The sequence below is a fragment of the Hippichthys cyanospilos genome, chromosome 2 (assembly GCF_059441005.1).
Source record: "Hippichthys cyanospilos isolate Australia breed blue-spotted pipefish chromosome 2, RoL_Hcya_1.0, whole genome shotgun sequence".
Taxonomy (NCBI): Eukaryota; Metazoa; Chordata; class Actinopteri; order Syngnathiformes; family Syngnathidae; genus Hippichthys; species Hippichthys cyanospilos.
In genome coordinates, this window is record NC_142370.1 from 23557169 (window position 1) to 23571562 (window position 14394).

The 14394-nt window shown below is 41.5% G+C and overlaps 1 protein-coding gene across 7 annotated transcripts in view; it reads left to right on the plus strand.

The window, feature by feature from the left end:
- The first annotated feature begins 12796 nt into the window (after positions 1-12796).
- The window catches only part of LOC148427900 (protein FAM184A-like), a 33823-nt gene continuing 32225 nt past the window's right edge, over positions 12797-14394 (plus strand). For 2 of the 7 annotated variants that reach the window (XM_088409226.1, XM_088409230.1), the window contains exon 1: positions 12801-13042. In XM_088409226.1, the coding sequence (XP_088265352.1) occupies positions 12848-13042 (195 nt within the window). In that variant the 5' untranslated portion in view covers positions 12801-12847. Of the gene's footprint in view, positions 13043-14394 lie in introns of all 7 variants that reach the window. The other 5 variants (XM_088409227.1, XM_088409228.1, XM_088409224.1 and 2 more) reach the window with 4 other exon arrangements.

The window sequence follows — 14394 nt, forward strand, 5'->3', positions numbered from 1 at the left end:
GTTCTGCAGCCATGAAATTTTGCCTTGGCCCCACCTCTTCTGAAGAAAATGTTGATGCACCTCTAACAGCGATCTCATCCATCTTGATTGAATGCAGCGTATCTGGTCAAGGAGCTGAGGGTGTTGGGCCATCGCAAGATGTAACATGTACAAAAGATTGTCAACTGAGCATGTGTTGATCAGGTCAACACTCACACCATGATAAGTGCCTTTGCCACACCAGGGAGGGCAGCTGTGTACAATTGTTTGTCCGTCTGATTTTTTTGACGCATTGTGGTTTTCGCTCCCTTTTTTGTCTTCATCCGCTGTCTTCACTTTCGCCCGGAAGGAAGACAGCACAGCATGTATGCGTTGGGGAGCAAATGTGGTCATATTTAGTACAAACTGACCCGATGGACCAAGCCGTTTGTTTTTCAGCATGGCGCGCTTGGTTGTGCTGAACCAATTTTTCGCTCAAGATATTTTTGGTGATAATTATATTACAAAGGTCGCAGCGTAGTCTGTGCGCTTCAAAATTGTTGCATTCTCTTAGTTCATCACCGGATGGAGCAAAACTCTTTCGTCACTGCACAGAGCAGATGTCCCCAACGTCCTGATCTGCAAATAGATTACAGGTGTTAGAACATCGTGATATTGTCGGTATTAAAAAAAAGAAAAATGTACAAATGTCGAATTTACATTACTTATTATACTTGATTTACATATTTACCAAAAGCTGTTCCTTCATTACTGTGAGAAACCATTAACATCATCGGCGTCGCCACATACGCTGCATCATGAGCATGATCCAGCATGATCACTCACTGCTTTGATTACCTCATGAATCGGTCCGCGTATTCTGCAACCTGTGTCGGTTGTTGTCGAAAGTGTTCACGTCCATTAGTGAAGTTGCGGTCCGGATATTACGATTTAAAAAGACTTTTGTTGAGCTTGAAGTAATGCCGGAATGCAACAGTGCATAATGAAGTTTAGTATGTCCATCGACGGTGCATGTCACATAGACAGCATGTGAAAAAGATAACGTTTGCACCGAGGGAGGTAGACAAGATCGGAGTCCTGACGTCTTTTCTTTTTTTTTTTTTTTAAATTGGACGTTTTGATTGGCTGCTATAGATGGAGTTCTCGGTCACACTGGGTAGCGATGGAAACAAAAAAAAAAACGAGAAAGCTTGATGGAAAAAAAGAGAGAGCATGTATGTAATAGTGTAATTGTTTAGTCCTGAAAGTGCACAAGAGATTGAGGCAGAAAATGTCAAGCCAAAGAAGCAAGCGGATTGCTACCTTTGTGCTAATTGCTTGGCTACGGTGTGCAGATGTCTCATTGCAATCATAGCACTTACAATGTGGAAATGGACAGAAGATTGACTGTTTTCATGCTGCAAGAGTTAAATTGGCCTCTTGCGCTTGCCACATCGGGGCATTGTACATATAGAAAAGGAAGCTCACTGAACGTTAAAGAAAAATGGTAAAAGTGACCATTCTCCAAAAACAAATTGCCCTCAATGGCCACAAATGGCCCCCAAAAAAGCTTGGTTTGGGCATTAATAAAATGTGCATACATTATCCTTAAGACGGAAGCCATTGAAAACTTCTGTTTGGCGTTCATTTCGCTTTCAATTCGGCCATTTTCCTGCTCTATGTTTGCGCGGCGCGACTGACTCGATCGACTGACATTGCCTGGTGAGGTGATGTCTCAATTTGCATATTCAACTAATTTGTAAATGGACTTTGTCTTATATAGCGTTTTTCTACCTTGGGTACTCAAAGCGTTTTGAAAACACATTCATTTTGACAGCCATCTTACTCCATAGATCCATGCGTGCAAAGTGTCTCGCGGAGTTGTACTCATGCGAGAGGTAAAACCCGGATACAAATCGGAAAACACGAATTCAAATCTGAAAACATGGATGCAAATCTGAAAACACGCACATTTGCAAACACGGATACGCCTTTTTGACAGAGATCTTACTCCATATGAATGCAGCATGCGCACTACGGCGTCACACAGAGACCCTACTTTGGAAGTATGCGCCAAGCGAGGGAAAGAGGTACAATTTGCCATTGGTTTCGGTGCATAATAGCACGGAACCTACAAAGCTTGGGAAAATATGTCAATATTGGTTCTTTATATATGGCTTGCGCAGACATTAAAAAAAAAAAAAACACAACTCTTACCAGTCACGTAGAACGTAGGACAGCGATCCAGCCACACAGGATTAATGGGCATCAACACAAATCATGCAGCCGGCCATCGCGAGAGAAGGAACGCTACAGGCCAAGGTAAATTCTTGTCGTATCGCAACGTCTTTGCTGGGGTTTTCTTTTGTGTTTGGGGGGTAAGTTCAAATGTGTAGAATAACGATGCGTGGAGCAAACCAGAAACTCGCTCGGCTGCACGCAAGATACAAACCGACATTCAAAATGTGATTTGAAGTGGGGAAAGGTTTCCTTCATTTTCATGCGGACCCGCGCTGATCGACCAATGGGGGTTTTGAGATGGACCACCTCCTCTGCATCACTTTTGTTCGGATGGACCCACAGACTGTGAGGAAGATCCTACCTGATTACCTCGCCTGCTGTCAAGGCATGTTTGCACTGGACGTGTCCTACCTAATATGACACAATGTGTTATCCTTAGCACTCAGCATCTAGTGCAACCTGTGGAACCTGCAGGGGGGCTCCTCCCACCTCTGGTCCCTTCTGAAGGTTTCTGATTTTCCCCATATTGGGTTTTTGAGTTTTTCCTTCTCCTTCTGGGAGCTTTGTTCAGTGGATGCTGTTGTGTATTTATGATGATGTTCTGATGACTTCTTTTTCATCTGTGAAGCCCTTTGAGACCGCCGTGACCCCCCCCCCCCCCCCCCCCCCCCCATGTGTCACGTTCTGTTGGTTTTGGTCGTGAGTTTATTTTAGGGGGTTCTGTTCTTTTCTGTTTGCGTAGTTGTTTTTTCTGCATCCTCTCGTGTCACCCCGCATTACTCTGATTTGATCCACCTGTCTGCGTTTACCTGCCACTCGCGTTTGCACCAATCCGCATCTCTAGCCTATTGTTTCCTTCCCAGCCGTTGCGCGTCCGAGTAATTAGTGTGTGTGTGTGTGTGTGTGTGTGTATTTAAGCCCAGTTTTTGTTACACCTAGCGTCGGATCATTGTCACATATCAGCCTCACATCTCGTCTAGTCCTTTGTCCCCGTGCCAGCCTGCCCGTTAAGAGTTTTTTTCTGTTTCACCAGTCTTTTTGGAATTTTCACCATCCTGTTTCTCCCTGTTTCTATTCTTTTCTTTTTCTATTCTATTCTTCTCGAGTAAAAAACAATTGGTTCACGGAGCAAAGTTGAAAGTTAATTTTCCCAGAACTAGATATTTCAGGACAAAGCAAGAACTAGAACAAGGGTCATTCAGAAATGTCGTTCATCAAATATAACATCTTAAAATTATGATCAAACACCCTCCATGAAGCCAGGTGGAAATACAGCACACGCCGTCCTCATCGTACATTTGACTTAAAAAAAATGCAAAAGATACATTGATTTACTTTTTCACAGAAGATATAATTACAGAAATGAGATTTGAAGCCCTTCTGGTTTTCATCACTGGAGCAGATGAAGTTCCTGCCCGAGGCTTTCAAAGAAATCTCTGCATTGACGTATATGACCAGGTTGAGGGCATACGTCCTTTGCCCTGCTCACCCTGCATGACGTGCTTGTACCTGCTGAGAGTTACATAGGAAAACGAACTGCATCAGATGGTTCCCCTAGGCAGAGTCTTTGGAATTTGGAAAGGTGACGTCAGTGTCAGGCAGCACATTATGTTTGTCACGAACGTGAGCGGAACAAACAGGACAGGAACCCCTATGCTGCCGTGTAAATCCTTGAGTGAGGAGCAGTTCAATTTCATCCTTTGTGATGCCAAGGGTTGGTCTCTCTCGATTACCTACATAAGTATAGAAATAAAAGAGGTATCTCAGCAAATGACTCAATCAGTTTAAATGTACAGTATATCTTTAAGATTTAAAATGAAATAACGAAAGGATTTCATAGGTACGAGTCAATGACAGTTTAAACATGTTTGAATGTGTAGAACCATTGTGTTATTTAACAGTTTATCGAGCTAATTTAGAGGAAAACCGCTGGTGTACGATTGAAATGAACAATGTCTGAAGTTGATTTGCTGAATGTATTTCATAGCAGTTCATCACTTAAACACATGTGGTGTATAAGTATAAGAAAAAGACAAAAGATGCATTTCTAATAATAAGCATTATGGCCCTATTATGTTGATGCAAATGAGGTGCCACATGGAAGTGTGAATGCAACATGTGCATCTCTAGAAGTCGGGTATGCAGTGATGACAGGCCTGAGCTCTGTCGGAGCCTGAATCAAATTTTGAATCGCCTCACCCCTAATGTGGCCATGGAGTCTTCTTAAATTAGCGATTGAAATGTTTATCGTGCGAACTTCACTTCCACCTGCAGACCCTTGATGATAATCCCTCTCCATTGCTCTGCACCTTTGACTGGTACGACTCAGGATGCTGTCCGCCGTCTTTGTTTGGAAAAAAAACAAAAAACTATGACGTTCTAGACTCATGGCCCGTGACTGGTTGGATTATTTTGTTTTGAAATGGACAGCCGATAGGAAACCATGCACAATATTGTTTCTAAAGAACGTCAGGAGAAGGAGATGCACAATGTTCATATCTGTGATATGATTTGTACTAAAGTATTAAAAATATACAGTACCTTGTTTATTCAGTTAAATATGTTGTATAGTTCTTGTACATTCAAGTAGTTTTCCAAAAAATATACATTCAGTTAGTTGGTCTGGACATGTATTGTCTATAAATTGGTGATTTTCCTCTAACATCTAATCTAGATCGCAAATGATGTAAAAAAAAAAAATATATATATATATATATCAAATTTTAATAACGACTGTGGAAACCTCATTTTGTTGATATATTAATTGCTTACTTTAAAAGTTAAGGAAGCAGGGCTGTGATATTTGTATTTTACAGTATTTATTTTGTTGTTTTTCAGGATAACACTAATGATAGATGTGGTGCTGATGTCATCAAGTACACTGCTGCCCCAATTGCACTGCGATACATTCTCGTGTTCTCCCAGATCTGCATTTACACCACAGATTACAGCATGTATCTGGGTTATATATAAATACAACCCGGCCTATTTTATGAGCAGATTGAATAACAATTCAACATTTAAATCCTCGTGAATGGAGAATGTATTGCAGAGAGAAACATACAGGAGAGTGGGTCACAAGGACCAGGGTTGAAGAACCATGTGTGACTATAATGATGGTCTTCTTCCACTGCTGGATTGCTTGCATACAGTAGAACAATATAAAATAGCCCTTATGAGACTGACAAAAGTATTTGTTCCAGCGGAGGTCTATTTTTTGTTAATAATTGTTGCATTATTGTGTGAAGGTGAAACCTTCACACTTATGTTTTTCTCCACCTTTATTATTATTGTGTGAAGGTGAAACCTTCACACTTATGTTTTTCTCCACCTTTATTATTATTATTATTATTTTTATTATTCCGACCGTTTTTTAGGTTCGTTTCAACTCCTTCCCAGTTCATCCAATTCATGCCGTTCAAACTTCATATCATTCCACATATTCATGTTTAGTGGGGGTCTATTTTCAAGTTTCAACTTTTCATCGTTTTCCTACAATTTAAGTTTTTGTACCGTAAAAATGGCCTAATGTTAAGTGAATGGGCTGGTCTTCGTACTTTATTTTTAAACTTTAACGGTTTCGGCATTTCCTATGTCCCCGTGGCTCATGGGATTTGTGTACCGCATTCGCACTTCATGTTCGTGGGTTCAATCCCAGGCTGCGCCTTTTCGCACATTCAGTGTTTTTTTTTTCAGTTAATTCCGTATTTTCTTTTGCTTTCAACTCCTTCCCAGTTCATCCAATTCATGCCGTTCATGCCGTGCTTTTGTATATTTCAAGGTTCAACTATTCATCGTTTTCCTACAATTCACGTTTTTTATACTGTTCATATTTAAAGAATTTAGCCTTTTCAAACTGTTCTTACTTTCATTTCATCTTACTTTTCATTCGACAGTTGAACTTTTCTCAGTTTTTTTAACTTTGTATTATTCGTAATACTTCACAGATTCACGTTCAAACATACTTCATTCCCTTTATTTAAAGCTTTCACAGTGTGGTCTGACACCGCCCCCCAGTGGCCCAGTGTTAGAGTTGTCATCTTCAACATGTCCGTGTCCCGGTTCGGGCAAATCGCGTTTCACGTTTACAGTTGTTTTTTCTCTTCTGCTTTTAGTTCGGATCATCCACACTTTTTTTTATAATTCAAACATTCTTTTTTTTTTTAAGTTTCCAACTTTGTGATATTCATATTTTTTCACACATTCACATCATTCCACAGTTCAACTTTTTTCAATTTTTCAACTTTGTATTATTCATATTTGTTCACATTACCATTATACCACAGTTCAACTTTCAGCTAAAATTCAAGTTTTTCTACCGTAAAAAAATGGCCTAATGTTAAGTGAATGCTGTGATTCAAAAACATGCAGGATACAAGCCCTCGAGGACTGGAGTTTGAAACCTATAGTTTAGTTACACAAAGTACACCATTTCCCATGATGCCGTCGGGCGGCCATCTTAGACCACTGAAGACTCCAACTCCCATCTGCCCTCATGGGCGGCCATCTTGGATATTTTCTTAGACGTCTCATGACCTCTCACTTCTGCTTCCACCTAGTACAGCATCTGGCTTGGTGAACTCAGCTTGATTCATACATTCAGTTTTTTTCAGTTTTTCAGTTTTCAACTTTGTATTATTCATATTTCAAGCAGTAAAAAAACTGAAAAGTTTGCTTAGGGATCATTTTTAAACTCTTGATAATTAAAAAAAAAAAAAACAACTTTGACTAGATGTCTAGAGAGTGCATTGGCATCCACTAGTTCATCACTTAAACACATGTGGTGTATTGTCTGTAATGTGTATCTATTTGTCTGTATTTGCTACCTGCAGCATCCACTTCAACCTGTGGGCCTGGAAGGGGGCTCCTCCCACCTGTGGTCCCTTCTGAAGGTTTCTGATTTTCCCCAAATTGGGGTTTTTTAGTTTTTTCCTTCCCCTTCTGGGAGCTTTGACAGGGGATGCTATTGTGTTCCTTACACCGAAAAGATGTCTCTGTATGACTTGTTTTTTCCAAAGAAGTCTCGACATGACCTCTTTTCATCTGTGAAGCCCTTTGTGACTTCGGTGATTTAGGGCTATACAAATAAAATTTGAATGATTGATTGATCGATTGACAAGTTCAACTAGTTTACGTTTTGGCCTTCAACTAATTGAACTAGTCAGGACAAAATGTCGCACTAGTGGGACTATATGTGGGGCATCACTATTTAACTAGTAAAACATTTTGACACTGACTACTGTACATATTGTTGCGTTGTAACACCGATAACTTGACAGTGGGACCCCAACAGCCCGGACACAAACGAGAACAAGTCCAGTATAAGTGTTTATTAAATAAAATGAGCACGTAACCCGTGAAAGAGCACAACACAAAACTTGGCAAAGTATCATCTCAAATCCGCAGAAGGAAAATACCTGTCAAAGTCGAGGGCTGCAATCCTGCATGTTTTTGATGCTTCTGTCATTAACTCACCTGAATCTAATTATTAGCTTATCAGCAAGCTCTGCACGAGCTTGGAAATGATCCTAATCATTCGAATCAGGTCTGTTTAAGAGAGCAGTATGGAAAACATGCAGGTTTACGGCCCTCGAGGACTGGAGTTTGACACCAATGATGTAGTGCAGGGGTGTCCAAAGTCGGTCCTCGAGGGCCGCTGTCCTGTATCTTTTCCAGGTTTCTTTTCCTGACACACCTGATAAAATAAGATAATCCTTTATCTGTCCCACAGTGGGGAAATCGCATTGGCAAGAGCATTGAAGATAAAACAAGTGGCATGCCAGATAAGAATAAGGAAAATTACGCACAGACATACATACATATATATATATACATACATATATATATACATACATATATATATACATATATATACATATATATATATACATATATATATATATATATATATATATATATATATATATATATATATATATATATATATATATATATATATATATATATATATATAATGTGTGTGTGTGTGTGTGTGTTTGTCTAAAATAATGAAGTAATACATAGAATAAAATGATTGCACTATACCGTATATCAATAATTACATTGCATCGGGTATACAGATTATTTAACATGTATTGCACAGTGAGGTATATTATTGCACATAATAACAAACTATTGTACATCATCAGTAACTGTAACAGTAACAGTGGTTTAGCAGTGCTTGTTATAGGGTCTCACGGCAGAAGGAAGGAAAGACATGCGGAATCACTCCTTCACACAGCGAGGGTGTATCAGTGTGCCACATAAGCTGCTCTCTAGCCCAGATAGTACGTCCTGCTGGGCGTGCGACTCATGGTCCAGCATAGATGTCAGTTTTGCCAGAATTCTTCTGTCGCCCACCTCCCGCACTGAGTCCAGAGAACAGCCTAGGACTGAGCTGGACTTTCTGATGAACTTATCCAGCCTCTTCTTCTCCCTCTCCCTCTCAGTGATGCTGCTGCTCCAGCAAATCACACCGTACAGCAGGTGTCACCAACACGGTGCCCGCGGGCACCCGGTCGCCCGCAAGGACCACATGAGTCGCCCGCGGGCCTGTTCCAAAAATAGCACATCTCATAGAGAGCTGCGTCTAAAAATTAATTTTGTTCTGTTGCTATTATTTTTTTAATCACACTTGTATGTATATAGATTTAAAAAATACTATCTTAAAAATACTTTAAGGTTAACGCGCACAATATTTACCTATGGGCAGTAAAGTAGAGCTTGTGGGATGTGGAGAGTAAGCTAGCGGGCGCTGTATGCACTTTCGTACCCCAAAAACATGGCAGAAAAAAGAAAGAAAACGTATCTCTTTCACAGTGAATGGGAAGAGGAGTTCTTTTTTACGACTGTAAAAGAAACCTGCGTGTGTCTGATTTGCGGGACGACCGTGGCGACAGCAAAACGGCACAATGTGGAGAGACATTTCAATACGTGTCACAAAAGCTACCATGATAAATATCACCTGCAAGCGCCCTACGGGCAGAAAAAGCCCGTGAGCTAAAGACCGCTCTGGGTAAGCAACAGTCTTTTTTTACGAGGCCGGCCAAAAACTCACAAAAAGCAACCGAAGCCTCGTTTAGAGCTACACATTTTCTGATCAAGAAAAAAAAGGCATTTACAGATGGAGAAGTTGTCAAAGAAGCGATGTTATTAATTGCTAACACTGTATTTAAAGACGAGAAAAATGGAAGCGACCTAATCTCCACTCTTTCCGACGTCCAACTGGGGGCATCTACGATGGCAAGACGAGTATCAGCTATGTCCAGTAACTTGGTCGATCAGTTGGAGCAGGATCTGGCGAAGTGCAAGTGGTTTAGCCTCCAGTGCGATGAGTCCGTGGACAGCAGCAGTACAGCGCAGTTATTGGTTTTTATCCGGATGGTGTTTAATGATTTCTCCACAAAAGAAGAACTCCTGACACTACTGCCCTTAAAGACAACTACGAGAGGAGTTGACATTTATAACACGGTGAAGGAGTTTTTCGTGCAGAAAAAGGTGCCATTGGAAAAGCTGGTAGCGGTGACAACAGACGGGGCTCCTGCTATGGTCGGCCGACAGACAGGTTTCATCGCTCACTGTAAACGTGACCCAGACTTCCCCAAATTTCTGCATTACCATTGCATCATTCACCAGCAGGCGTTGTGTGCGAAAGTGATCGGCTTTGGGCACGTGATGACTCCCGTTGTGAAAATCATAAACAACATCCGCTCCAAAGCAAAGCAGCACAGGATTTTCAAGGTACTATTAGAGGAGATGTCAGCAGAATATGGGGACCTACTGCTACACACAGAAATCAGATGGCTCAGCAGAGGACGAGTTTTGCATCGTTTTTTGTCTCTTTTGCGTGAAATCAAAGAGTTCATGCAGTCCAAAGGCGAAGATGTCTCACTGCTAGAGGACACAGAGTGGACACTTGACCTTGCATTTTTGGTGGACATTACTGGGAAACTAAACCTCCTGAACTGCCAGCTGCAAGGCAAAGGTAAGACTGTTGTCGATATGATAAGTGCTTTAAATGCATTTAAAGCCAAAATGAATGCATTCTCTGCAGATTTACAGAGAAAAAAAGTTCTGCACTTTCCCTCTGTGCAGTCAGTGCTGAAAGACAATGCTTCTGCATCTGAGACATTTGAAAAAGTGGCAGAAAAGTACATTGAAGTAATAAACAGACTTGGGCAAGAGTTTGAGAATAGGTTTTGTGACCTTCATCAGCTTGAACCATGTGTGTTCTTCATTTCCAACCCTTTCATGAATGGGGACACAACATGCTTTGCTGAGCAGTTAAGTGCAACGTTCAACTTGGATGCTGGACAGGTGGAGATTGAAATTATAACATTGCAAAATGATCTCCATCTCAAAGCCTACCAGGCTGCACCAAACTTTTGGCGCCTTGTTGACACAGAGAAGTACAGTGGAGTATGCACAGCAGCCATGAAGGTTGCCAGCCTGTTTGGCTCAACCTATCTCTGTGAATCAGCATTTTCTGACATGAACTTCATCAAAAACAAACACAGAACACGCCTCACTGATGCACATCTGAGAGACTCACTCACAGTTGCAGTGTCAAGTTACACACCAGATTACAACACACTGGTGAACAGCATGCAATGCCAGTCTTCCCACTAACCAAGGACGGATACCAGATGTAGTCAGTGACAACATGGTAGTGCCATGGCAAAGTTGAATTAAAATATTGAAGAATTGTGTTCAATTTAAAAGTGTGTTCATGACATTTAAAAGTTATAATTTTGTTAAACATAACACAGACTTGGCCATTAGTTCAAAATGTGAAATAAAAAATGTATTACATATTTAAAAATATGTAAGTTGATTTTGTTTAACATTACATAATTGTTAACTTTTTGAAACATGTTGCAACATAGTTCATGATTTGTTAACAGGGCATGTCAGTGGCTTGTGCAAATGGGATATTTTTTGCTAAAATGTAGTGATGTAAGTGATCATCTGAAAATGTAACAAATACTGTGATTAATAGAGATAAAGTGTTGAATATTGATATCTGTTTCCCACCTTGTTGTCATTTTTGATAATCATTGTTAGAAATCATTAACATGATCAGTGTCTTTACATAGGTGAGTATTACTAATCATTATAAATAATGTATAACTAAAGGCAAACTGAGCAAATTTGTTATTTCAGAAGAGCGTATCAAACTGGTAGCCCTTCGTATGATTCAGTAACCGTGAAGTAGCTCTCAGTTTCAAAAAGGTTGGTGACCCCTGCCGTACAGAATGGCTGATGCCACCACAGAGTCATAGAAAGTCTTTAGAAGTGCCCGCTGCACTCCAAAAGACCTCAATGTCCTGAGAAGGTAGAGCCTGCTCTAACCTTTACTACACAGTGCATCTGTATTGTGAGTCCAGTCCAGTTGATGGTTCGGGTGCACACCCAGGTACTTGTAAGAGGCCACTCTCTCAATGTCCATACCCTGAATGTTCACCAGTGAGGGGGCGAACTGGTGTCTGCGGAAATCCACCACCATCTCCTTGGTCTTCTCTGCATTAATGAGGAGGTGATTCAGCCGACACCAGTCCACAAAGTCCTGCGTCAATTTCCTGCACTCTGCATCGTTGATCAGCCCGACAATGGCAGAGTCGTCAGAAAATTTCAGCAGGACACAGCCGTCGGTGTTGTATCTAAAATCTGCAGTGTAGAGGGTGAGAAGTAAGGGTGCCAGCACCGTATCTTTGGGGACTCCCAGACTACAAGTCAGTGGGGCAGACACACTGATTCAAATGATCAAGATCGTTATCAGGTTTCTGCTGAGCTTGCTGATGAGCTGATCATTTGAATCAGGTGTGTCAGGAAAAGAAACCTGGAAAACATGTGGGACAGCGGGCCTCGAGGACCGACTTTGGAAACCCCTGATGTAGTGGATAAGCTTCACGCCGAAATGCCAAAGGGGGGAACGCAACCAGCTGGAGGAAGCCGTAGGAGCTGAAAGTGACAACAAAACCTAATACGAGCAAAAATACACTTTCAAAGTAGCAACAGAAATACCCTAACCCTACGAAGGAACTTTGGTAATCAGATACAGCGATTAAGCAGTTTACTCCGACGGCCTCCTCCTGCTCCAGCCGCGTTTAAATAACCAGGAGATGGATGCTGGCATTCAGGTGCGTGGCTGGTGGCTCCGCCCATCAGGGAAACACCTGCTTCTGAAAAAGACCGAGAGTGAGGCGGAGACACAGAAGGAACGTCATACATATCAAGACGTGTAGGGGCTATTACGAAATAACTAGTACGTTCGTACGTTTTTTTGTTTTGTTTTTTTAATCCTTCACTAGTTTACTAGTGGAGATTTAAGATCTCACTGGTAAACAATTGCAGGAGACCAAAGGTCACTAGTTAACATGTTACAGTAATCCATGTTTGACCAGTTAACATGTTAAAGCTTCTGTGCAATAACAATGATAATCACAATAATAATAAATACTAATATTGTTATTATTATTTAAAGATCGTGCTCGCGCCCTCTTCAATGAACAACATCTGGCGTACACGTACGCTTCTTGATGTTTCGGTCAGCTGTATCCGAGTACGACGGTTCCCTCGCTCGGTGCAGGATTGCGCGTGTGAACCACCTCCCCGCCCCTTTTTTGAGTGTGTTTATATTCCGGTGAAAATGGCGACAGGAGCGAGCTGGCAAGCCGCGTACGGAACCTCGACGAGCGGCTCCAGCAGCAGCAGCAGCGGGGGCGGCGGATCCAAATATGTCCCTTCGTCTACATCCAGCATGTTCTACGACGTGAATTCCACTCTGGAATACACACAAGACCTCCATTTAAAGATGAGCAAGAAGATTGCGCAGCTGACCAAGGTGAGCGATGTGCGCTTGCTCGGAAAAGGTTTGCATGGAGTAGTGGAGGCTCCTTTTTTGGCGTGAAAGGTTGCTTGCAAACAAATGACGGCATCTGAATATCTGTGGCGCAGTACGTAGCAGCTGTCATGCCCAAATTCAGTCAGTAAAAGACGCAGGCATTACTCTTTAAAAAGAAAACACAGGCTCTTAAAATGGGTCATTTGCATATCAAATGTACATCCCTATTGCTATATTGTGCGTGTGTGCAAAGCCCTTGGGTTTCCCGCATGTCCGAATCAAGTGCCTAACCTGTGCACGTTGACCACAAAGCAGCAAAAGGGTGAGGAGGGGTTTGGCGTTTACGTAATCTGAAAGGGGGTGGGGTGGGGGTACCTGAGAGCGGGGCGCCTGTGGTAGTAGGAGATTTGAGGTGGCAGCTCAGCTTTGAGGTGATTTTAGCCCAGTGGAAACAAACTGCAGTGCAAGCAAGCAAGCACACAGCAGAGGATGAGTTTTTACATAACACAAGGCTAGAGACAAACGAAGAGCAAGTTGAAACGCTTTGTGTTATAGTACTGCGTGAAGTCAAATCACCTGCTTCACGGTTTAAAAAATTCAGGTCAATTGTGGATGTTGTGGCAGCCTTGCCAAGTGCACGGCGGAGCTAAATCCGATTAGCCCCCGTTTGTTTTAGTTGGATTCAGGCCGATTCCTTTTGCGCTTTAATGACAACAAATGAAAGCGCTTTCACATTCACCCTGCAAGCAACAAAGACTCCATTGAGGATTATTAATGTGTGACAAAATTGCAGCAATTGTTTTTGCAACACAACTAGACTCAAATGGGAGTTTTATTTTTTCTTCTGCTGTGGCGTCATTGTGTAGAGAATAGCCACGTGAGGCTTTTCTTCATCTCGTTAAACACTGCCACAAGGGCAGAGCCGTTTTTTTTAATCTAAAGAGTTTTCGCGCAACTTTTAATACGCGAAGGGGCATATTTATTTGGGGAAAAAAAAATCTAAACTAATGTTATGAAAGCTAGGCTATATGTATTGAAATAAACATATTGTCTCACTTTGCTCACCCTGTAATGCGAGCCGTTTGATCGCGAAAGTCCGAATCTGCCAATATCTTGCCAACTTTACTTAAGTCCTCTTGAGCTGCACATGCATGCTTCTGGAATAGCAGTGTGTATTTAGTTTTGCAGGTGAATTGTACCTTCGCAGTGTAGTTGAAGAGCATCAAATTGTTTCACTCGTCTCTGCATCACTGGCATAGTTAGCTGAATACACAGGCATTCTTTTGAGTAAAAAAAAAAAAAAATCTGATGATCGATTTCCTGTCCTACTTATGTAACTAAAAGTCCATTTT